General features: G+C 45.8%; 2 protein-coding genes across 2 annotated transcripts; one reads left to right on the top strand and one right to left on the bottom strand.

Annotated features, from left to right (window-relative positions):
* Positions 1–1,456: 1,456 nt before the first annotated feature.
* On the bottom strand, positions 1,457–6,512 carry tmem135 (transmembrane protein 135). Its single transcript, XM_067257229.1, has 15 exons — positions 6,354–6,512; positions 5,173–5,300; positions 4,497–4,589; positions 4,302–4,335; positions 4,135–4,200; positions 3,918–3,964; positions 3,714–3,755; positions 3,405–3,587; positions 3,227–3,296; positions 2,907–3,074; positions 2,730–2,793; positions 2,434–2,510; positions 2,199–2,297; positions 1,993–2,060; positions 1,457–1,811 (listed from the first exon to the last, which is right to left on the bottom strand). Exons 1-15 carry the CDS (start codon positions 6,489–6,491, stop codon positions 1,661–1,663), a joined length of 1,428 nt encoding a protein of 475 aa, XP_067113330.1. The 5' UTR covers positions 6,492–6,512; the 3' UTR covers positions 1,457–1,660.
* Positions 6,513–8,985: 2,473 nt separating this feature from the next.
* On the top strand, positions 8,986–22,896 carry LOC136962901 (ferroxidase HEPHL1-like). Its single transcript, XM_067256805.1, has 20 exons — positions 8,986–9,152; positions 11,240–11,484; positions 13,124–13,336; positions 13,631–13,840; positions 14,139–14,393; positions 15,198–15,372; positions 15,635–15,774; positions 15,926–16,057; positions 16,306–16,511; positions 16,623–16,767; positions 17,199–17,411; positions 18,126–18,348; positions 18,606–18,745; positions 18,868–18,993; positions 19,328–19,434; positions 19,662–19,908; positions 20,102–20,241; positions 20,855–21,008; positions 21,122–21,136; positions 21,306–22,896. The coding sequence occupies exons 1-20, from the start codon at positions 8,986–8,988 to the stop codon at positions 21,374–21,376; spliced, it is 3,324 nt and encodes a 1,107-aa protein (XP_067112906.1). The 3' UTR covers positions 21,377–22,896.
* The last annotated feature ends 1,828 nt before the right edge of the window (positions 22,897–24,724 follow it).

The raw sequence follows: 24,724 nt of genomic DNA, 5'->3' as shown, positions 1-24,724 counted from the left end.
ATTCTAGGAAAAGTAAACGGTATAAGGGGGTTCCCAGGGCACTTTTAATAGGCAGCGGTAACTATGTGGTCCAGACAGATTTCAGCCCAGCATCTGACACTATCCAAGCGAGCACGTAGGAGCTTTTCCCTGCTCTCTGGAGCTGTGGACCTTTTAGTCTCACAAGTACCTGTACATGGTATAAGATTGTTGTTGTTTGAGGTGTCTACTTTTACCGAGTTTGATTAACGAACTTCTCTCAACCGTCATCTATTTGTTGTCAGTGAAAGCCATCTAGTGGCCAGTCTGTGCATCAGCTTCTCAGTGGACTCAGGTGAGAAGCAACAGCACTGTAGCACCCACCGCAGCAGCCTCCCACAAAATATTTGAATGCAAAGCCATCGCACCTTCTAAAAACAAAGACAAATTCTTCTAATCCTTAATTATTATACATACATTTACAAACATTCATACTGGTATTTCACACAGTATACGCTTTTGATTATAACTGTGTATCATACATATAGCTGATAATATTGCTAGATTTAAAAACGATTTCTGCTACGTTCTACACGGGGGATTTCGGTTAGATGGCATCTCTTCACAATCACGGCCTCCCTCTGAACAGGGAGACGTGGAGGTTGGGAGTGTTTGTAAAGCTGGGTTTGACGACAGGAAACCTGACGTCAATGCACAACAGGGCGCCCTTTCAATGTAAAACACACGAAGCCAGGTCTAACACACACAGCGGCACATTCTACAGGGCTAGGATGCCGTCGTCCCAAACGAATCCCTGACCTCCGGCTATCCCATGAGCACTTGTAGAGAGGCGAGGGGGATCAGAGAGGTGTACGAGGGGCGGATCCTCCCGCCCCGCTGGTTGGACGTTCCACTCTACGATCACCTGTCCAATCCTCTCAAATCTCCAAAAGTGTCCGGCCCAAGGGATTAGGGGTTTAGGGCTTGATTTGGGATGTGGAATTACTCTACTATCCGGTTGTAATCTCTCCAGTAGCTTGGGACATCTGACGAGGTAGAGCATTACAAGTCATTACAAGTCGTGACCCCCCCCCCCCCCCCCCCGCACGCACACACACTGTGTGGCCAAATTCAAAACATTGGTCGAGTGTTGCCGATTCATGTGAGAGATGAAATGCTGATCTACGTTCACCAGAACGACTGTTAGACCCGTCTGTCAGAGAGGATTGGTTGCCGCGGGAACGAAGGCAGACGAACTTCACTCAACCGTTAAAACTAAAACGGTTACATCGACTACCTAATCACGTGATGTCACTCCACATCCTACGGTGATGCACCAGCTCCCCCATGTCATGGTTAGGCCCACTCTTCATGTCAAAAGCAAGGAAAACTCCATCTCCCAGACTCCCTCTGGCCTGCTAGTCCCCACCTACCCCAAACAGCCCCATGGCATATTCCAACCTCTCCCTCCCCCTCCCCCAATCAATCACACAAAATAATCACTCATGTCCGTTTAAGTGCTGCTATGACAATGTATGGATTACTTAAGCCCATGCTGTCATATAGATCCGGACAGCCAGGCTGCCTGCTTCACATGGATAAAGGGAGTGGGGGGGTGTTAGGTCGGACCAGCTCCAGCCCCCCTCCTCCTCCACCAGGCTGGGTCCTCTTTGCCTGGTCCCTGAGCCTGGTCTCCAGGTCATCATCCCAGGGTGATATCGCCCCCCGGCGGGGCTAGAGTCTGGGTGAGCACGGTTGTGTAGCGGGGGTCCAGTTTGGGCACAAAGCCCTTAAAGTCCCTGGAGGCCTGCGTCCCAAACGCATCCAGAACATGCCGGTTCATCAGAGCAAACCTGCGGGGGAGGGGGTGGGGGAGACGGACAGGAAAGTTATTCTCACATGTCACTCAATACACGTAACCCTCATTCTCTTTTATGGGTCTTTAGGACTTTGCTTTGTGTCGTTTGACGTTTAGGTCCGACACACGCGCACGTTCTGACACGCGCGCGTGCACACGTACGTACACACACACACCTGCCCTTGGTGAGACGCAGCAGAAACTTCCAGTAGGAAGGCCTGAGGTTCTGGACTTCCATCACCGCCTGCAACACAAGAGAGGAGCGTGGGGACTCAGCTCGCTCCTGCATCTTTAACCAGCAGCAGCGCCGTCAACACGGAGACTACGTGCTCTGAGGCAGACAGAGAGTTTTAGTGTGTGTGTGTGTGTGTCGGCGCCTTACCGCCTGAAAGCAAATGGCGGTGGAGACGGCATAGAGGAAAGTGTCGGCATGAGGGAAGTAAGGGAAGCGTCCGGACTCGATCCCCTTGAAGTACATGGTCTAACATGGGACAAACGGCACGGCAAGACTTAAAAACACGCCTGTCCAATCAATGATCGGAGTTCTTTTTCCCCTTGGCAAGCTGATGATTGAGCTTTCCACCCACAGGCCCACACGAATATGAACACGGTCTTACCTCGACCAGCTTCGAGAAGAGATACATCGAGATCGATGTGCTTTTGTAAAAGAACATGGAAATGCCAGCCAGGAACCCTGTACAAAACACGGGGGGAGAGAAAAAGAGGGAGAGAGAAGGACGTCAAAAGTAGAGAGAGATGGGGGGGAGGGGGGGGGGGGGCCGGGGGGGGGGAGAAGTAGAGAGAGAAGGGGCGGACGAGGGAAGGGAAGAAGGGAACCGTGAACGGTTCGAACATTGTAATAAGCCACCCGCCTGTCTTCTGCCGATCGCAGCGAGCACACAGTGCGACCTACCCGCAATGAGGGCGTGCAGCTCGTCGTCAAGGTTGCGCACCCAGCGCAGGAGGCAGCTCGTTCCCTGGGAGAGGGGGACAAAAATGTGACACAACTCTGCAACAGTTTGGCACGAGAAAAAGAACAAAAGGAGGGGGTGAATGGGAGGGGGTTTGGAAGAGGGTGACAGATAGATACCTTGTATATACTGACAAAGGACCCCAGGAACGCCCCGAGCTGGAAGTTCTCCTTGTTGTAGAACAGGGAGGGGAGGCGGGAGGGTTTGGTAAACACCTGTCTGAACGCTGAGGGAACCTTCAGACAACACTGGATCAGGTAGCCCACGCTGAACATACGGACGAAGCCCTGAGCAGCACGAGAGGACAGGAAAAAAAACACACAACGCGTCGAATTGTATGTAGCCATTTACTGTTGTGTACGGGAAGTAGTGTCTTGATGTAAACGTTGACGTTTCTGAGGGAGGAAGCAAAAGGAGGGAAGCGGGTTTCCAGTCTTACCTTGATACAGTAGGCGATGCAGTTTTCCTGATAATGTTTACAACATCTATGTCTGGGACCATGCTTGCATCTTGAAAAATTTGAAACAATTTGAAAAAAATTAAAACAAACATAACTGTATGTGAGCTTACAAATGTGTATGAATGCTTTCCTCTCAAACGCATGCACTTATTCTCACACAGATTCGAGCAGCCGTCTCGTGAGGGCAAGCAGCCCCGATCTCCTACTGGGATCGGGGCTTCCCGTCTGTGACCCCTGTGACGCCTCCATCTCCGCGGCGACCCTGGTCTCAGGAGGGTCAGGGCAGGCGCTCTCCGTCAGGGCCGAGTGGTTGGGGATCTCCTCCTTCCCCACGATGAACCTTGGGGGATAGGACAGAGCCTCGTCAACTCCACCTCCGTCAGCCGTCTCATCTTAGAGCCACTCCTTAGAGCTCCTTGGAGCCACATGGAGCCACAATGCACGTCTGTATCCAGTGAACGCTTACTTGAGTGCTGAGAAAGCAAAGCCCTTGAGCCCGTCTTTACACCTGGGGGGAAATGATTCAAAACGTCATTTCTTTTCACAACTCCCAAGTGCCATAGGCCGGCCCGATGTGATTAACTGATGGCGATCAAATGATTATTTTGACAAATGATTTGGCGGTGTACACGTGTGGACTGTCTCTCCCAGGTGCCCCCGGTTCCCTCACCTGAAGAAGAACATGTAGAGCGATGCGGTCATGCAGAACAGGAGAACCTACAGAGACACGCGGGGGGGGGGGGGGGGGGGTCACATATCGCCCATGGCACATATCGCCGCCTCTACCCCTCCAATCTCTGTACCCACCTCCCACCCATCCCTCTACCCCTCCATCCATGTACCCCTCCACACAGTGTCAAGTCTGGGTTCAAGGCCAGTTAGGTCACCTCTCCGTGTTTGAGTGGGTTGACGATGCCTCGTGTCACGGCCATGCGGAAGATTGTCTCGGTGGCCTGGAGAAGGAGAGCACACAGTCAAGACGCCTGTCTGTTTGACAGCCCGGACATCGAGCCGCGTTGAAAAACTGAAAACGACACCAAACTAAAGCCTGTACCAGGTTTGTCATGTATATTGTCAGCAACCCTCTCCTGTGAGCACAGAGGGAAGTATAAAGGGGGGAAGGAGAGAGAGAACAGAAAGTACATTTCAGAAATAGCCCTACGACCTGACACAGTAAAAGTAGCTGTATCACTCAGTTTTTCTTTCTATCTGGGCTGGCTGAACATGAACTACTGAGGGAGAGTCTCACCTGCTCTTCCGCTCCAAAAGGATAGCGATGTAAGACGCCGGTAACGCGGCTCCAAACCCTGCCGTCCATGAGTAGAACCCACCAAATAGTTTCCTACACCGTGCAAGGTACACAAACACACGCCATTAGCTACGTACAATGCTATGTGTATCAGGGGGCCAACTAGGTTAGAGGACTACCAGCTTAACACTAAACATAGATCTATCATTAAAAGCCACACTGTACACTATTACTTTTTAGACTGTGTGTCTGTGGGTCAGATGGCTGAGCGGTTAGGGAAACAGGCTATTAATCAGAAGGTTGCCGGTTCGATTCCCGGCCATGAAAAAGACGTGTCCTTGGGCAAGGCACTTCACCATACTTGCCTCAGGGAGAATGTCCCTGTACTTACTGTAAGTCGCTCTGGATAAGAGCGTCTGCTAAATGACCAAATGTAAATGTGTCTCAAAGTGCAATGGCTTGCACATTCTTTTGATTGCGTAAATTACGTCACACCGGTCGGTGTATCACGAGCCATCTGTCTCATCTCCTTCATGTGGACTTTCCACCCCGGCACGGGGGACAAAGGGTCATGTCTGAAAACTTTGATTGGGCGTCCGACGTGTGTGGACTGGATCAAGGACGTAGTGTTTGCGCACAGCGAAATGCAGCCAAAGAATGCTGCGAGTGTACCCACCTGAGAATGCAGAAGAAGGCAATGTAAAGGCCTCCGTTGGCTGTGAGGAAAGAGGTGGACTGGAGGATCTCGGGGAGCAGTCTCTTCATGTAGTACTCCTTCTTCCTTCTCCTAAGGATGGCTGCAATCTGCAACACACACAGTAGTATAGTATTGCACTGAGTGTGCTAGTTGACCTTGATAAAACAGACACAAAACATACTAATAAGGACAGTGAGGCTTTCAGTTAGGTGGGCTATTCAGTGTGACAAAGTACAAAATAGATTGATTGAAGAAAGAGGACAATAGCATAAAGCTGCTAAACATTTTTTATATGGTAAACGTGTACTAGATGATTGTTGACAATAGTTCAGTCTGAATACCCAAGTAGACCACTAAGCCTCTTACACTGATTTAAGGTCTAACTGGAAACATGTACTGGCGGCCTGGTCACAGACATAATACTATAAATGTGTATATGACCGAGAGAAACAAGGGGTGCTGAAATAAAGCCCGAGTCAATGTCAGTGCACCCAGGGTGTGTATGTTGCAGTGTGTAATATGTAGACTCTAATGCAACATTAGTAGTAGGAAGAATTCGGGGCAAGTCAAGTGTCCTAAAATAGACAACAATGTTGTTGAAGAAGCAACACACTGTTTTCGTATTGACGACGGACAAGCACAGTCAGTAGTAGTCAGCTGGCTAGTTATTTAGTTGCCAGCTAATAAACGAGTTGAAAGTTGGGTTCGGCAGTTGTTAGATTATGTTAACTAGGGTGCTAAGAGTAGAAACAAGGAACAAAAGAGAAGTTCCGTTGAGCAAGAAGGAAACTAAACTACAAGTGAAAGGTTGCTAGCTCTAGCGATTACTCGCATTCAATCAATACTGTGGTAGGCAACACTTGAAGGCTACGTTTGGTACAGTACCGCTAGCTTTCGTATTTGCTGTAGACAGCAAGCCAGCTAGCTAGCTAAAACTGCTTTGAGTAAAAGATGAGTGAAAAGACAGGAGAAGAGAGTAACTGAATATGAATGTTTCCAGTGTCTAACTAGCTACTTTGATTGTAAATTGTAGAATGCATAAACTTGGGCCCCCACCAGCTAGCTAACTGTAGCTCTGACAACCACCAGCTAGCTAGCTACTAATGTTAGCATAGTTAATTTGCTGGCCAGCTGGTGCAGTGAAGGACTTCATAACTCACCAGATATAGCGGTGCATATATTTTAAAAGAGACCTCCAGAGCCCCTGCAGTTATGTCCAAGGTAGAATGGACACATGACGGATTCCAAGTGTGTCCAATTTCGTAGCAACTGTGCGGTATCTTACTAAGAGCAGCCATGTCTCTACGCTGCTGGACCAGACCAAAAGTAGCTATCCTCAACTCAACAATGCGCGGTCTCCGAAACAAGCGCGCCCCCGATTTCTGAAGGGTAGGCAGGTAACTAGAGGACATTCAGGTTTAATTAGCCTAGTTTGTCAAATTATTGATTTCTTCTTTACTTGTATTTCTTAACAAATACATATGTACATAAAATACATCAAATGTCATACATATGTATCAATGCATAGTTGCAGGCTATGTCATTTGCCCTATTCAATTAATGCTTTTCACAAGATCTATTTGTACTACAGGTAGTCAGTCAGCAGGTGTCATACCAAACGCATGCATTTAGGCCAAAGGACAGACATGCTGTTCAGAAATCCAGCTATCGCCTACAGAGCCGGCAGGTCTGTGGACAACGTAGTTAACATGGCCCTCCACTTCACCTTACAGCACCTGGACTCCCCAGCATCCTATGCAGGATCCTGTTTGTGGACTTCAGCTCTGCCTTCGACACCATCATCCCCGCCCTGCTTCAGGACAAGCTCTCCCAGCTGAACGTACCGGACTCCACCTGCAGGTGGATCACAGACTTCCTGTCTGACAGGAAGCAGTGCGTTAAACTAAGAACACAAGTCTCTGACTCCCGGTCCATCAGCACCGGATCTCCTCAGGGCTGCGTCCTTTCCCCTCTGCTCTTCTCCCTGTACACCAAAAGCTACACCTCCAGTCATCCATCCGTCAAACTCTTGAAGTTTGCGGACGACACCACCCTCATTGGGCTCATCTTTGGTGGGGATGAATCTGACTATAGGTGGGAAGTTGACAACCTGGTGACCTGATGTAGCCAGAACCACTTAGAGCTCTACAGCTCTAAGACAGTGGAGATGGTTGTGGACTTAAGGAAGAATACAGCCCCACTCACCCCCATCACCCTGTGCGACTCCCCAGTCATTACTGTGGAGTCATTCTGCTTCCTGGGCATCATACTCTCCCAGGACCTCAAGTGGGAACTGAACATCAGCTCCCTCACCAAAAAAGCAAAACAGAGGATGTACTTCCTACGGCACCTGAAGAAATTCAACCAGCCAAAGAAATTGATGGTGCACTTCTACACAGCCATCATTGAGTCCATCTTGTCCTCTTCCATCACGATCTGGTATGCTGCTGCCACTACCAAGGACAAGAGCAGGAGTCAGGTGGCTGAGCGGTTAGGGAATCGGGCTAGTAATCTGAAGGTTGCCAGTTCGATTCCTGGCCGTGTCAAATGACGTTGTGTCCTTGGGCAAGGCTCTTCACCCTACTTGCCTCGGGGGAATGTCCCTGTACTTACTGTAAGTCGCTCTGGATAAGAGCGTCTGCTAAATGACTAAATGTAAATGTAAAGAGCAAACTGCAGCGTATCATCCACACTGCTGTGAAGGTGATCGGCTGCAATCTGCCTACCCTCGAGGACCTGCACACCTCGAGGACCCTGAGGCGAGCGAGGAAGATTGTGGCCGACTCCTCCCACACTGTTCCAGCTACTCACCTCAGATACTCCCCTCTGCGGTCCATCAGGACCAAAACCTCACGCCATAAGAACAGTTTCTTTCCATCTGCTACGGGCCTCTTCAACAACGCCAAGGACTCCCCATGACATTTTACTATTATCTATTACAAGTCCATCCGACACCTATTGCGCTACGCACAAGCCACCTTGATCTCTTTTGCACTATGCTGCCCATTCATATTCTTATTCTTATTTTTACATATATTTTAAATTGCTAAAATGTTTAGATTGTTTAGTTCTTAGAATTAGACTATGGTTCGTTTTTACTTTTAATTTAAGATCTGTATATGTTTATTGTTGCACCTTCCTGCCACAGTAAATTCCGTGTTTGTGTGTAAACCTACATGGCGAATAAATCAAATTCTGAATCCGATGCCTATTGCTATGATTAGTCAATTAGACTAGCCATACATTTAGTCATTTAGCAGATGACAAAATGACGCTCTTATCCAGCAGACGCTCTTATCCAGAGCCATAGGCCTACCATAGGCGTAGCAATGTACCAATAATTAACCAATAATAATCCACCAATAATTGCGAGTCTAAACATATTTTCAATGAACAAATGTTCAAACCAAATCAACAATGTTCAAACCAAACCTACGCCCTTGGTCCTATCCAACAAACCTTCCTACATTCTGAACAAATAAAAGGCACTTACAATCAATAACTTACTATCTTGATTGACTATTCATCTCATTTTCGTCAATTGTCCATTGCTGAAGTGGGCGGACCGGGTATCAGTCCTCACGGCATGAAGCCAAACGGACGCAAAATGCTGAATAGAGCGACTGTTTCCTCAAGCGGAGTTTCGTAACTACTCGGATTCCCGGTGTAGACGCGCATGCATGGAGTTAACGGAAGTTTAGTTTCTGTTCCTGTCGAAAACAAGCCTAGGGTACATCAAATAGGCTATAGTCTCACTCCACCACACCAGTAGCCAACTACTCATCTGACGGCATGGCTGGGTTTCGGAGCATGTTCTCGGGGCTGGTACTCCTGTTCTCTGCCATAGCGGAGGCTGAGTGCAGAGAGAGAGTTTACTATATCGGGATCGTAGAGAGAAACTGGGATTACGCACCAAGTGGCAAAAATCTTATCAATGGAAAAAGCATCGCGGATGATGAGTAAGTTTTTTGACTGCACGTTTGCCTTCGTTTAATGTAAAAAACAAGACGTTGTAGTTAAATTGTTTAGATGGAGTATAATTGCTATAACCTCCTAGGTTACCGCTACTGCAGGAGAAGAGCAAAGAGGGATTTTTTTTAAATAAAAAAATAAAATACAAAAGGCAACTTTCAAAAAAATCATTACATTAATCTAATGATCTGAAAGTTTTGCTTTGGTAAGCTTTTGGAAAAAATCTGAAATTCTCTTGCGACATTTTGACTATAGCTATAGCCTATTATAGGCCTACACAGTATGAAATATATGTTTTAATGCATGTATTTTTTATTGCCATCGCAGTTAAACAACACTGAGAAAACAGAGATACCCCCACGTCTCTGAATAAACGTCATAGCTGTAAAAAATGGAAATATAGCTTAATGATTTAACATCCATTCGAGATTTATGTAACTCAAATGATGGTATTCTGGAATGTCAAGTTCTGGCAAAACAAACTGCCTACTGCATGCATAATCTCAGTGGTTCTCAACCCTGGTCCTCAAGTACCCCCTGTCCTGCATGTTTGAGATATTTCCCTGTTCCAACACACCTGATTCAAATGAATGGTCGTTAACAGGCTTCTGCATAACTACATAACGACCCATTCATTTGAATCAGGTGTGTTGGAGCAGGGAAACATCTAAAACATGCTGGACAGGGGGTACTTGAGGACCATGTTTGAGAACCACTGATCTAGAACAAGGTTAACTGGTCCTCAGGGTCCACTGTCCTGTATGTCTTAGATGTTTCCCTGATCCAACATACCTGATTCAAATGAATAGGCTGCGATCAAGCTCTGTGGATTCCTGGTAACAGCCTTCAGTTGAAACAGGTGTGCTGGAGCAGGGAAACATCTAAAACATACAGGACAGCGGATCCCGAGGACCAGGTTTGAACATGATGTATGACTTACTTAAAGAATCGCAATAAATTAAGAATTTATCATTTTATCATCACATACATTCAGATCTCTTTCTAATTGACGGGGAAAAAGCATGAAATTTAAAGGTATCATGTGAATAACCTGTAATACTGTATATAGGCCTACTTTAAGTTTAGCTTCTATGGTCATTTGCAGTAGCCCACATTTGCGGGATTTGTGTGAACATTGACGCTTCTGACATCTCTCATCCATATTTATCATCACGTATATGAAACGGCACTATTCTTTAGCTCTATATAGCCAACATCATATGTACTGAAAAGAATGTCATTGACCATTACTAAAACTATAGTAGAGGCTAAAGATCAAGAGAGGCAATCACAAAAGGATTTGCTGTTGTGCCATGCAACAAAATGTGAAATGTGACAGTTATGCTAATAAATAATCTCAGAGGCAGTTATATAAAATGTTAGACAAAGTTATATAATGGCCCAATCATCCCTGTTCAAGGCCTACACAAAATGACTGGAGAGGAGCAGAGTGTAACGGACAGACTCCCAGGACGAAGGGTTCCGTATCCAAATACGGGTTTTATTAGGCGTAGTCAGACATGCAGGAGTCATACACAGATAATCAGAGCCAAAAACGGACAACTTCGCCCGGAGTGACTGGCTTAAGTAGCCTAGACCTGAGTAATGGAGCAGGGGAGTGGACTTATTACTAATTATTAACGTGTGCGCAGCTGCGTGCGACGTGTGTGCCCTCTCAGTACTACGGTGACTGTGTTCTGTGGCTGGGAGGCCTGATTATGACATAAGGTGTTTCAGTCAGACATGATGACTCAGTCCTTATGAGTTAGATGGGCTGAATCATGAAGTTCGGGCAGTTCCCAGGTGGCCCCCTGGTGGCCATGGGCTCCCCTCACATTCAACTTAATTGCCTTGATCCGTTGAATGTATTGTCCCTTATTACCAGACCTGGAGAGATAGAGACAGGCAAGCTGTAACTTGGATATGGAATCTCACACAATCACAGTTCTTTAATGTCCTCCAAACCCCCCTCCCCTTTAAAAATAAACATCCTTTCTCTCCCTCTGTAACCTCCATTCATTTATTCTTTCTCCCACTCTGTCTCTGTCTCTCTGTCTTTCTCTCTGTCTGTCAGACATGCATCTGTGTTCCTGGAGAAAGGGCCCCATCGTATTGGCCGTGTGTATAAAAAGGCTTTGTACCGGCAGTACACAAATGCGTCGTACAGCCAAGAGACCCCCAGACCGGCTTGGCTGGGTTTCCTAGGACCCATTCTGAGGGCAGAGGTTGGTGACGTCATAGTGGTGCACCTGAAGAATTTTGCATCCAGGAACTACTCCATACACCCACACGGAGTCTTCTACGAGAAGGACTCAGAGGGTATGATACTTCCACTTACACACCAACACAGGCCCGCATCTGTACAAACACGCACTTGCCTTTTATTATCTATCGCACTGACCATCTTCTCAAATTATTTCCTACAGTGCATTTACTGGCAAAGAGCAAACGATCCTGCTCTATTTCCATCCTAGTTAGGTGTGTAAAAGGTCTTCTTTCAGAATTGTCGCAATACATGGCAGGAGTTTTGTCAGTCCTTTGACCCAAAAGAGACACCAAAATGTTTGTATGACACTGCAGTGGATATCGTTTCCTCTTTTGTATACGTCTCCATGTCCGCAAACACACTGTCCTGTTTCTGGTCTGTCTTCAGACATCCAATACGTCAGCACTGTTTAGTTCTTCCCAGACTTGTGGCCTCATTGGCATTAGAATTGGTGCCCTTGTGCCAGAGTCAGCAAGCCAGACAGGAATCCATTTAGATAACATTGATACCATCGACCGTTGTGGAACAGACTACAAGAAAGACAGTCAATGCACACGAGAGCAGGAGAAAAGAGGGAGGGTTCAAAAAGGCATTCAAAGGCATCTTCTTACGATAGATTTACTACTGAAAACTATGTCCTGGTTTAGAAATTTCCCAGCGCTTCTCTTCCTGTCACCTGGACTACAATTGTTCTGGCTAGTTTCTGGCTTATGTCTCGAAATATTTTAAGATCCAGCAGGATATCCACCCTTAAAATCCTCCTTCTGTGAGCAATGAAAACAATGTTTTGGCTTTCAAGCCGTACTTAAAAGCAGGCTGCCTGCATATTCCCCAGTACGTGACAGTTGAAACAACATGCGCCGGGTATCTTTATGTACTTATGTACATCTTTCAAGTGCTAAGCTATGTCATGTGACTAGATAAGAACTCAAAGGTTGTTTCAGGACCTTCTGTGCTGTGAGATCATTGGTATATTTTATGAAGCACGCTTACACAAGTGCATGTTGAAGATAAGGACCATGATGATACAATTATTGACATCTACTAGTAATGAAAGATTTACTGAGTGAAGTGTTTTAGGAAGATGTCCAGTAATATATATTTTAGTGTAGTATCTTGCCATTTCATGATGAACCAGAAGAGTGATAATCCTGGATAGGAAACTTATCACAATACTCCAACCTCAGCCCCTTGCTAGTGTCTGAACCCATGACCTGACAGTCCCTTATCTCAATCCATTGGTACTTATTCACCAGGCAACAAAACTGTTGTATTTTAAAGACATTTGACACTTCAAAGAAACTTTTCAGGGAGACTACAGTGGGCTCCAAAATTATTGGCACCCCTTGGCAAAGATGGGTAAAAAGAAATTCACATGGTTTTGCTAAAAATAATTATTTCTTGATGACATTTATTTTTCAACAAATATTTTTTATTCAATTGAAGGTTGGATTGTTCTAATTCTTTCCAATGTGATTAAGCTGAAAAAAGGTGACTTTTTTAAATAACACTTTTTACTCATCTTCGCCAAGGGGTGCCAATAATTCTGGAGTTGACTGTACACATGGACTGATTAACAAGTTGATGTCTTCCCCTTTGTCTTCATGCCTTCCCCTTTACAGTAGTCTAGCTCCAATACCTCCATGGTTCGGTGTTTTTTACTGTTAAATATGGCACATGTTTGTCCACTAGGGGCGCTGTACCCGGACAGGACCTCCAGCAAGCTAAAGCATGATGACCACGTGCCTCCAGGCAGCGAATACACCTACCGCTGGGAGGTGAGGCCAGAATACGCCCCTACGGAGGGGGATGCCAACTGCCTAACCTGGGTCTACCACTCCCACTTGGAGGCTCCCAGGGAGGTCTCCTCTGGACTTATAGGCGGACTGTTCACCTGCAAGAAAGGTGGGCTGTTTGTAGCGGTAGGGGTGAGGTACACAATACCGGACCTAGGTCGGATGTATCCATTAGATGAATGGATTTGACAGCAATTAAGGGATGTTTGATATGCCTTACAGTTGACACTTGTGAGACTGATTCTGTTTCATTATGTTGGGGAATAAGTCAAACATACCCAACTATGGGACTGCAGTTGCCTATCATTTCCCCAGTTCCAGATGTTAAATCAGTTGATGATCTCACAATCTAAGATTTTAGCGACAACATTGTGTTTTTAAAAGTAGTTTTGTGTTTAACCAGGAATCCTGAGGGACAGTCCTGTATCTGGAGCTGCCCAGCCCAGGCCAGAACCAGAGCGCATAGATGTGGACCAGTTCCTGTTCCTGATGTTCACAGTGACGGATGAGTCCATGAGCTGGTACCAGGAGGAGAACATCCGCACCTTCTGCTCTGATCCAGATGGAGTCGACCGGGAAGACCCAGACTTCAAGGAGTCCAACTTGATGCATGGTGGGTCTAGTAGTCCTGTAGATTCCATGACGGTTTCTGTGGCCCAACTGAATGGGTTTATTCCAAGGGCCTTCCTTCTTTTTTTCTCATCCACTCTTGATCAGTCAGTGGTGTAAAGTATCTGAATCAAAAAAGAAACCGACCAGCTTGACGTGTGCTTTTGCTTATTTTCTGCTTGTTTGTGACCGTAGTTGATAGTCACGTGGAGAAGGCCCACCTTTACAATTCTGTCGCACGCCTAGCTTGACAGGCACCATGTGTGTCCTCTTCCTCTCTCCCCTTCTCTGCCCTCTGATAGCTATCAACGGGTACATGTACGGTAACCTGCCCGGCATTGAGCTGTGCCAGTTCCGTCGTGTGGCCGTGCACCTGTTTGGCATGGGGGACGAGGTGGACATTCACACCGCCTACTTCCAGGGCAGCACGCTTTTGGACCGCGGTCACCGCGGCGACACCGTCAGCCTGTTCCCAGCCACCTTTGTCACCACTGAGATGCTTCCCATGACAACCGGAAAGTGGTTGCTGAGCTGCCAAGTCAACGACCACCTGCAGGGTAAGACCGCTGCCCCTTGACCTCTGACTGAGGAGAATGTGTCGTGGTTGCCAAAAAATCACAAAGTCTGTTCTCAACATCTCATATTCTGCTCCACACACGGATCCTTCTGAACTCAAGGCCAAGACAAGGCCCTGTATTTTTGACACAGGGTCCCATGGTTAGATAACAACGAGTAGCAGCCCCTCCCTCTTTCAAAGGTTAAGCAGAGGCTCCATAGCTTTTACCTGACATGTCAAGACATGCCAGACCAAGATAATATGATGCCCTAGGCGGGGTTTTGGATTGGCTACTCTCCGTGTACCCTTAGAGTCCAGTGCAGAATCTTCTTCTGGACTACTCCCCAAGAGGTGAGAGAAGCAGACATCGACCAGCCGAATGATGAATAATGCTGAGTTTAGGAAATAACAACCATATTTCCTCACCCTGGAATGCTGTGGTCACTCTCTTACGAGTCATCATACTTTACCTGAATTTACACAGTCAACACATCTTGAAAAAAAGAACGTAATTAGACCAGGCGGAATTCAGGTCAGTGCTTACTCAAAAAGGAGAATGGGAAATAATTTGCTCTCCTCGGTGCTCTTATGTCCCCCTGTGACGCTTCCCTAGCCCTGTGACATCGACTGGGGCCCTGGTTCTGCTGAGCAAGCATTCCCATGGGTGATTAACCCTATAAGTGTTCCCTGCAGCTGTTAAATACAGGTTTTGTAATGACTCCTGTGTCATTGTTCCTGACCTCCCTCTGGGATGGGTGTGTGTGTGTGTGTGCGTACGTGTGCGTGGTTGTGTTGTGTTGTCCAGCTGGGATGCAGGCCTTCTATCAGGTATCGTCCTGTGGAATGGGAGACAGGCCCCCAGGGGCTCCTCCCGGTGGCCAAGTGCGGAAATACTACCTGGCAGCCGAGCAGGTCAGGTGGGACTACGCTCCTTCAGGAATGGACAAGATAAACAACATATCACTCACAGAGGGTGAAAGGTAAATATAGGTTTTGAGGACAAGATACTTCACGTATATATACGTGAAGTGCCCGTGAAATATCTTTAGGTTGTTCAGTAATTCCAAGTGTGCTAAGTGCAATTGAGAGGTTAGGTACTATGCACCTTGGACTCCTTTCCGCCTGGCCGTCGACTCCGCCCTATTTCGCTGTAGTGAGACATTCCATCCAACAGACTTATCAAAGGGGTATAAAGAGACTCGGTTTTAAACTCCCCCTCACTCCTTCCCTTCCCCCTCGCAGTCCGTCTGAGGTGTTTTTCGGCAGGTCAGAAGGCAGGCTTGGGGGCAGCTACCAGAAGGTGGTGTACCGGGCCTACACAGACGACACGTTCTCCATCAGGAAGCCGGTGACGCCGGAGTCCCTTCATCTCGGCCTGCTGGGTGAGCTCCCCCATCTCTCATCAGCCTCTCTTTCTACCTTTTTGGCCTTCTCTCCATATCTCTAGCGCTCTGGCTCTCTCTTCTTGACTTTCCTCCCTCTCTCTACGGGTTAGTGTGTAACTACGGTGTGTGCTTGCTGTCCTGTACCCAGGCCCTGTGTTGAGGGCTGAGGTCGGGGACACCCTCCGGGTGACGTTCATGAACAAGGCAGACAGGAACTACAGTATCCAGCCTCACGGCCTGCAGTTTGAGAAACGCTTCCAGGGCACCAGCTACCAGGATGGTCCGAAACGAGCATTGTCTAACGGCACACACACACACACACACACACTCACATACATATGCACACTCACACATATACATAGCACACTCTCACTCTCAAACACACACGAACACACACACACATAAACATCTACAGTATATACACAAACACATTCACACCACACAAAAAAAAGATTTCCGTTCTACATTTCTGTTCTTTAGACTATTGGTCGTTAATCCGTCTTTGCTACCCCTGTGTGTGTCCATCAGGAGCTGATAAGCCCGGCTCCCAAGTTCTCCCAGGCCAGACCTTCACCTATAGCTGGCAGGTGTTGGAGGGTCCCTCGCCCTCCGACCCCCCCTGCATCCCCTACCTGTACTACTCTGCCTGTGACCCCATCCAGGACACCAACTCTGGCCTGGTAGGACCCCTGTTGGTGTGCAAGAAAGGAACTCTGGGAAGTTCAGGCATACAGGTACCACACCGGTCCACTATTTAGCCTTCCAAGATGGCCGAATTTACCTGCTGGAAGAGTATTTGTGTGTACTTGTTCCCAATGTATGCATGTGTGTGTGTTGTTTGACAGAGAGGAGTAGATAAGGAGATGTTCCTGCTGTTTTCCATTATGGACGAGAACCTGAGCTGGTATCTCCAAGCGAACATTGATACTTACGGAACTAACGAGTCCAACCCAGAGGACGAAAACTTTCTGGAAAGCAACAAGATGCATGGTACTGTTCCAACACAACTTTAGAGGGAGTTTGTGTGTGTGTGACAGCAGGAGGGACGGTGGGTCACAGTCCTCAGACAACCCCTACCAGGAATAAGATGAAGATTTGACGATTGCTGATTTTTAAAATCATATATCACATATATCAGGGAGTCAGGTGGCTGAGCAGTTAGAGAATTGGCCTAGTAATCAGAAGGTCGCTGGTTCGTGCCAAAATGACCTTGTGTCCCTGGGCAAGGCACTTCACCCTACTTGCCTTGGGGGGAATGTCCCTGTACTTACTGTAAGGCGCTCTGGATAAGAGTGTCTGCTAAATGACTAAATGTAAATATATTGACTGCCGCTGGTGTGTTTTTGTCATTGTTTCTGTTTTTATCTCGTTTGTGTTCTCAGTGACTGATTTCCAACTCTGTTTATCTTTTTGCATCACAGCAGTGAATGGGTTTGTGTACGGGAACCTTCCTGGGCTGCAGCTGTGCTCCGGGGACAGAGTTGTGTGGTACACCTTTGGTCTGGGAACCGAGACAGACATCCATGGGATTTACTTCCAGGGAAACACCTTCCAAAGGCAGGGCACAACCCGGGACACACTCAAACTGTTCCCTCACACTACGGCTACTGTGACTATGAATGCAAGGAGAGCTGGTCAGTCATTATTTGGTCTACACACACACACACACGGACACACACGGACACACACACACACGCAGCAGCCCTTCAGTCATTTCAGTCCCCAGACACAATCCACACTCAATAAACACAGGCCTTGCCAAACAGGGAATCCATCCTAGTTTGCTGAGACTAAAGGCATCCTGTTGACCATGAACTGTCATGTGGCTTAAATAACCTCTTCCTACTCTTGTTTAAGCATGATTGTATGATGTGAAAGTAGATGTCATACAGCTATGAATATGTAAGATTTCGAACTTTACGTTAGAAATTGAAAGTATTTACTAATAGCCGACAATCAGGTTAAACTGACCCATGGACCATCACATCGTCTTAACCTCTAAACACTTGAAAACCGGAAATGCGTGACTAAACTTTACAGTACATGGGCGGTTACAGGAATGCAAGCCAAAGCCAGAGATCCAAATAAACCTTGCTGTCCCCTAAAGTTAATTTACAGTCCCTGTGTAGACAGCTTTAACCTCAAATCAACCTTTGTGGCGTCAACATAGACAAAAGAGATGATATCCAAACAATGGCTTCTCCACTTCCAAAAACCACTCACACTTCCAGCCTCACTGCTGTGCCAATGAGCTCTCATTCATCTAGGAGCATGTGACCAGGACCAGGGCGTGTGACCTTTAATCTCTTGCCATCTCTACTCCCCCCGCCCCAACCTGCTGTACCCAGGTGTGTATGAGGTGAACTGCAGGGTGACGGACCATTACATGGCTGGGATGAGACAGCAGTACTCTGTGGCGGAGTGCCCTGGGAGGAACCACACACACACGCTGGCACTCACGCGTCCCTCGGCCGTGGTCCAGTTCTTCATCAGCGCCGAGGAGGTGGAGTGGGACTACTCGCCTTCCCGCTCCTGGGAGCTGGAGAAACACCAAGCCACCCTGGACAACAGGTGGGCTTCTGTGTGTGTGTGTGTGTGTGTGAGACACAAAAAGCGAGATTGTTTTTGTGTTTCATTGAAACTATTGACCTTTATTAGAATTCTCAATCTTTTGCCTCAGTGACATTGTCTGTCTGGGAGCTTTCTAGGACAATGGAAATGAATCCAGCAAAGATGGCTATCAGTCTGGGACGTGGTATTGTTTATATTCCAAGAAACAGTGTCTCTGTATTTTGTTACCTGTTTTTTTGTATATTTTATGTCCCTAGTCCAGGAAACATCTTTGTGGGCAAAGGTGAGCGGCAGATAGGGTCTCGCTATAAGAAAGCTGTTTACAGAGAGTACACTGATGCCACCTTCAGGACACAGAGGAAACGACAGGCAGACCAGAAACACTTGGGAATCATGGGTAGGTTTGCTTCGAATCAACATGCATTACCACCACTCATCCTATCGCATGACAATAACATAACATTGTAGAAGAAGATCTTCTATGTTCTGCCAATCCTTTTATGTATGTCTGTCCTCCAGGCCCCATTATCAGGGCAGAAGTTGGGGAGCAGATTCTAATCACCTTCAGGAACCATGCCAGTCGGCCCTACTCTATCTATGCCCATGGCATTGAGACCAGCGACACACGCACTCCTGTTGAACCAGGTGAGAGAGAGGAGACACAGGAATAGAGGGATGTATTAAACGACTTTTTTATACTCTAGAATGTGTGTTTCTTATCCTGCAATTTCTATGAGAGTCTCTGTATGTCTTAGTATGCATTATCTTTCGTGTGAGAACTTTTTCTGCTTTTGTATGAAGTAATAAACATTCTATAACAAAATCTCTAAATGATATAACATTCCTCATATAATAATCAATATATATATTTGATAATCTATATATATATATATATATATATATATATATATATATATATATATATATATTTGATATGGGGGAGTGTAATGCTTGACTGTGTGTGTGATTCTCCTGTCAGGCTTCATGACAGAGTTCCGGTGGGATGTCCCTGAGGGGTCCGGCCCAGGGCTCTCTGACCCTAACTGCATCTCTTACATCTACTACTCCCCTGTGGATTTCATCAAGGTAAACACACACATACACACACCAAGTATTCCATGTAAGGGCTTTTATGTCATCACACCATTCCTGTGTCTCCCTCTATTCCTGTGTCCACAGTAAATTCCGTGTTTGTATAACCTACATGGCGAATAAACCGAATTCTGATTCTGATTCTGATCACAGTTTTCACTTGAAGTTATGCCACTAATGTGTTTGTGTATATATCTATATCTGTGTGTGTGTGTGTGCAGGACCTGTTCAGTGGTCTGCTGGGGCCCTTGGTGGTGTGCAGAAAGGGGACTCTGAGTGGGCTGGGGGCCGGGGGACGGGGGGGGGACAGGCGGAGGACAGATGCCCAGCGGGAGTTCGCTCTGCTCTTCCTGGTGTTCGACGAGAACCAGTCCTGGTACCTGGAGGACAACATCAGGACCTACCTCGACACCAACCCCGACAACTTCACCTCGGACGACAGCTTTACAAAGAGCAATATGATGCATGGTATGAGATGGAGAGAGAGGAGAGAGAGGGAGGGATGGATGTGTGTATGTATGCATGTATAGATAGATGGAGGATTGATTGGTTGGATATATAGATAGACAATGTGAGTTTATCATGTAATGTAGCTCTTCATGATTGATGATTACTGTTTGTGTGCATGGTGTGTGTGTGCACGCGTGTGCGCGTGTGGTAGGTATAAACGGTCAACTGTACGGTAACCTGAAAGACTTGGTCATGACCCGTGGGGAGTTGGTAGACTGGTACCTTGTGGGCATGGGGAATGAGAAGGACATTCATACGGTTCACTTCCACGCCGAGACCTTCACATACAAGGTACACCATCATCATCATCCTCATCCTCATCCTTCTCCTCAGCTTTCACTGTCATTATAATCATTTCCATCTCCATAACTGTGGCTATCATGATCCACATTCGTCATTCTAACCGTCATCATGAGCCCTAACTTAACACTGTCATGCCCATTACCATCATCACAACCATTCCAAAAATGCCAATTAACAGTGAAATAAGTTGTAATGGAAAAATGTACACATGACCAAGTTATTAATGAACAACTTATTCATGAACTATGTAACGTGGTTCAGGGCACACTGTGTCCATCCCACAGAAGTGACGTGCACTTTCATAGACTACAGTTCCCATCACCTTAACCCTCTTCCTTCATGGATAGAACACTGAAGGAGCATGAAGTCAGCTCTTTAAGGCACAGAGATTCATGGTTTGATTAGGTCTGTCTAATCCCCCCTACTGTGTTCCTTCCTTCCCTCCCTCCCTCCCTCCCTCCACACTTTCTTTTTCTCTTTGCTCTTCTCTCTGTTCTTCTCGTGTGTGTGCATGTGTTGATGTCTGTGCGTGTGCATGCAATTGTCCGCATATATGTGTGTGTATGCGTGTCTTTGTGTGTCTTGTGTTTGTGTGTGTCAGACGGACCACATCCACCGTGCAGATGTGTTTGACCTGTTCCCAGGAACGTTCCAGACCATCGAGATGGTAGCCGGTAACCCTGGAACGTGGCTGCTTCACTGTCACGTTTCAGATCATATCCGCGCTGGCATGGAGACCACCTTTACTATCAGAGGTGTGTGTGTGTGTTTGTTTATGTATGTGTGTGTGTCACTCTGCATGTCTGTTATAAGCGGCTGTTGACTCACTAGCCTCCTCTAATGCCTAACTTATCTTTCTTTCTTCCAGCAAACTCCTCTCAAGGTTAGTTTTGTTTGTATCAATACATGTTGTATTGAATAAACAATAAGTTTATGCGGAATAATTATAAAGTCAGTTTATCATGTTGAACTATTACTGATAAAAACTTGTAATTAATCTGAACTGACTCTACTTTCTTCATTGCCTCTGTTCTCTTCCCTTCTCCACACAGGGTGCTTTAGTTCCATAGCTACGTTGCTTTTGTGCCTAGCACTGGGACTGGTTGGGACTGTGTTGTACTAGCCGACTTTAGTGTTTGTCTGTGTGTTGAAATTAGCACTGTACAAAGGGTGAGAAATATTCAAATCTGGTCAAAATCCCCCCCCCCCCAATATTTATATAAAAATATAAATGTGCTACGCTACGACAGGCAAACCACGCACGCTGTCCGAAATTATCATTTCAAAAATTATTTGTCCCCCCCAATGTTGACTCCATGGCTACGCCTTGGCCTATAGCATCTCTAAACCCCTTTTCAAAAAGTCTCATTGCCTGAAATAAAAGTTGTTGTTGTTATTATTATAAGTATTACTACAATAGTAGTAGTAGTAATAGTTAAGTAATTAAAAATACCCTATTTTAAGTGAAACCAATTACCTTTTAATCACACGCCTGTGTTACATAGATTTCAGGATAAATTCTGCAGTTTCTGAGCAGGGTATCAGCAGATGGGTATAAAAAAACAAAGCATGGTCAAGACAACCTTGAGACAATGAGATTGATTTGATCAAAGACAAGGCCACTGGAAACTATGAAACAACAAAAAAGCTTCAAGTTTCTATGGGCAGAACGGTGAAAGTGTGCACAGCACACATATATGGCCTCTAAGGTGGAGTGAAATGATGGAAGTCATCACTCAAGATTCATCCCATCAGACTCACAGCTGTAATTGCTGCCATCGCGCATTAACTCGGGTGTGTGGAGACAAATGTTGATATAGGCCTACCACTTTTGTATTTTGAATAAGTCATTTATATAAAGTGTGGAGTATGCTGTGTGAATACAACGAAAAATTTTGGAAGTCAACAAAATGATAGAATGTTCAAGAGGGCACGTCCTATAGGCACTGTACATCTTATTCAATTGCATACTACTGTATTTGTTTGTGTTGCAAGCAAGCGTATATAATCAACTGTCAAACCAATCAATTCTTACAATTACACAATATTGTAGAATGGTGAGTGAAGTTACATAATTGTTGGAATGCTGCTTCAGGGTTGGAACTATTGTTCTTCGAATCTTTATTCAACTTCATATTATTATTCTATTTCTTCCGTCGCACCTTTCAGCTCCTTCAAATTTTCAGCTACTAAAACTGTTCAGCTATCAAAACATTCTGCAGTTTCAGGGGTTTCCAGATGACCTTTAAGCGTTCTACCTCTTATGCTTGAATTAATATTAATCAATGTTCATAATATTTTCAAATCCTCCTAAACTTCTTTAACTTTCAAATCCTTCTTCTTCCTCAATCTTTCAGGTACAGCCAACATTTAAATGTTGACAAAACCCTAAACAATTTTTTATCAGCTTTTTGACATCTATTCAACTTTTTCTATATTTTAAAATTCATTTCAGCTTTCAGCATTCCAACGCATTTTCTGCAGGAAATGCACTTTCTAGTTGAGTCCATAATTCAATCAATTCAGTTGTGAAGAATGTACATGGATGCACCTTCTGACAGTGTTTCACATGATTCCTAGGCTTAAGCTTTATGCGTATTTTATATTGTCATTTCTAAAGTGCAATAAAAGTACTTGTTCATCCCTTGTCTGTGAGTCGGTCATTATGGCGCGCAGCCTTAAGTGCTCCTCACTTTTCGCACAACTTGCTCAACCTTATGGTGGCGCTAAAGGTTCACAGCAATGGAAGGTTCTTTGCAGTTTGTTTGAATTGTTCAAAGTAACCCAAATACTTTCGCCTGTTGCTGTCCTTTTCTGAAGAAGTGGAAGCCGCCGTGATTTATAAAGATTAGGCTACAGTGTTAATCACTAGTGATTAAACCCATGATCAAACGATCCCATTTCAATACTAAAGCAATTAGACACTCTTAGGCTACAAATACCCATGGACTGTTCTTTTGTAGAACAGTAATCAGTAAGTGTTGACTGCATTAGTCTGAAATAGCCCATACAGCTCGCTTCCCTCCACAGCTTTGAGAACTTTCAAAACCCCGGGAGAATAATAATATAGCTCCAATGAGCCAGGAAGTTTAATATGAGAAATATTTGCCATCTATTTATGATTAGCCTATGGTGATTTATGGATATTTATGATTCGTTTGTCACCTGCCAGCCTGGTAGTAGTGCATGTGCGCGTGCAGCCACCTACTTGTTAAAAACACTGATGATGGCATGCACAAGCTGACCGTGAGCTCCAAGTCTCACGGGAGTAATGACCTAATTACAGGTGGCTCTCGCACGTTCACGGCATTTGGCATTACCATGGCGACCGTCTAGTGTCCCTCGGTCACTGTCTGTTGTAGCCGGTACGCACACCGGCGAGAACGACGTTCACCTGCACGTGCAGAGGTAGCGCGCACTTGAGAAAAATAGCAGATTGAGACTCCTATAGCCTCAACAAAGAACTAGTTCAATCTACACGTGTCAAAGGCACTACTAGACTATATGCAGACATTGGATTAGACTGTGGAGGCTCAATAGTTTAGATGTCTCAACCAAGCTGTTTGTGTTGCACCAGATGTTGACCAATTGGAGTACAGCTTATCTTATCATATTCGAAACAAACAAAATTGTCTGCAAACCGAGATTGACTTAGTGTCGCCGTGGGGCTCTGGGGGGCCCTATCATATCGAGACCTAAATCTCATAAAGGTCTCCGCAATTAAACCGTTTCCAAACATTCAAACCCGAAAACAACCTTTTGTTGCTGACAAGCAGAGTACACTGATAAGCATAGACATTCCCCTCACATCCCCGGACCGTTTCTGAGTTGATCAACTGCTCATTATGACTCGCAATATTTGTTTTAGATTAATCTTGAATTCAAAACGTCCGGTGGAAGTGACTTAATCTTGTGGCCGTTATGTTCCCTAAAATGTTCAACAGGTAGGCTATTGCTGAGGAATGGGAAACAGGGAGAAGAGAAGGAGTGAGAGGAGGCCAGAAGCGGTTTTAGCTGGAGTGTGCGCTTGGGTCCCGGGGGCGCGTTTGACTGCCCACAAACGAGTTGGAGTGAGTGCTGATTGGCCGTAGCAAGTTCCAGGACCCTGAAGAGCCAATAGGCAAATCGGAATATTCCATGAGCTAGGAATCGGTCTGTATAAAATTACGCTCAACTGCCTCTGAGTATCGATGTGAAGCGGGCAGTTTCAAGTGATGTCGCTCTAGACAAATCTCCAAAGGAAAAGAACTTCAACCGTCGATGTTCGTCTTCTATTTCACTGGTAGGCTTTTTACACTATTACCTATAAGTTACATAGCTGACAACAACTGACTTTTGTCTAATAGGTATTAAAGCGATGTTTTCTATGTATAAAATCACCATAGGCTATTTAGCCAATGATAGTTTTAAAAAGCTGTTATGAATGAATTAAACTTTTGTTTTAGTAGTTAGAGTTTAGTCCATGTGCTTT

This window comes from Osmerus mordax, chromosome 19, assembly GCF_038355195.1.
Source record: "Osmerus mordax isolate fOsmMor3 chromosome 19, fOsmMor3.pri, whole genome shotgun sequence".
Taxonomy (NCBI): domain Eukaryota; kingdom Metazoa; phylum Chordata; class Actinopteri; order Osmeriformes; family Osmeridae; genus Osmerus; species Osmerus mordax.
This window is presented reverse-complemented; position numbering and strand designations above follow the sequence as displayed.

Coding starts and splice junctions, on each gene's coding strand:
- tmem135 (XM_067257229.1), bottom strand. CDS start 6,491: ATGGCTGCTCTTAGTAAGATACCGCACAGTTGCTACGAAATTGGACAC. Junction 3,588..3,713: donor TTTGCTTTCTCAGCACTCAA/GTAAGCGTTCAC, acceptor CTATCCCCCAAG/GTTCATCGTGGGGAAGGAGG. Junction 3,075..3,226: donor GCATCGCCTACTGTATCAAG/GTAAGACTGGAA, acceptor CGTGCTGCTCAG/GGCTTCGTCCGTATGTTCAG.
- LOC136962901 (XM_067256805.1), top strand. CDS start 8,986: ATGGCTGGGTTTCGGAGCATGTTCTCGGGGCTGGTACTCCTGTTCTCT. Junction 15,373..15,634: donor TCACTCACAGAGGGTGAAAG/GTAAATATAGGT, acceptor TCCCCCTCGCAG/TCCGTCTGAGGTGTTTTTCG. Junction 18,746..18,867: donor GAAACACTTGGGAATCATGG/GTAGGTTTGCTT, acceptor TCTGTCCTCCAG/GCCCCATTATCAGGGCAGAA.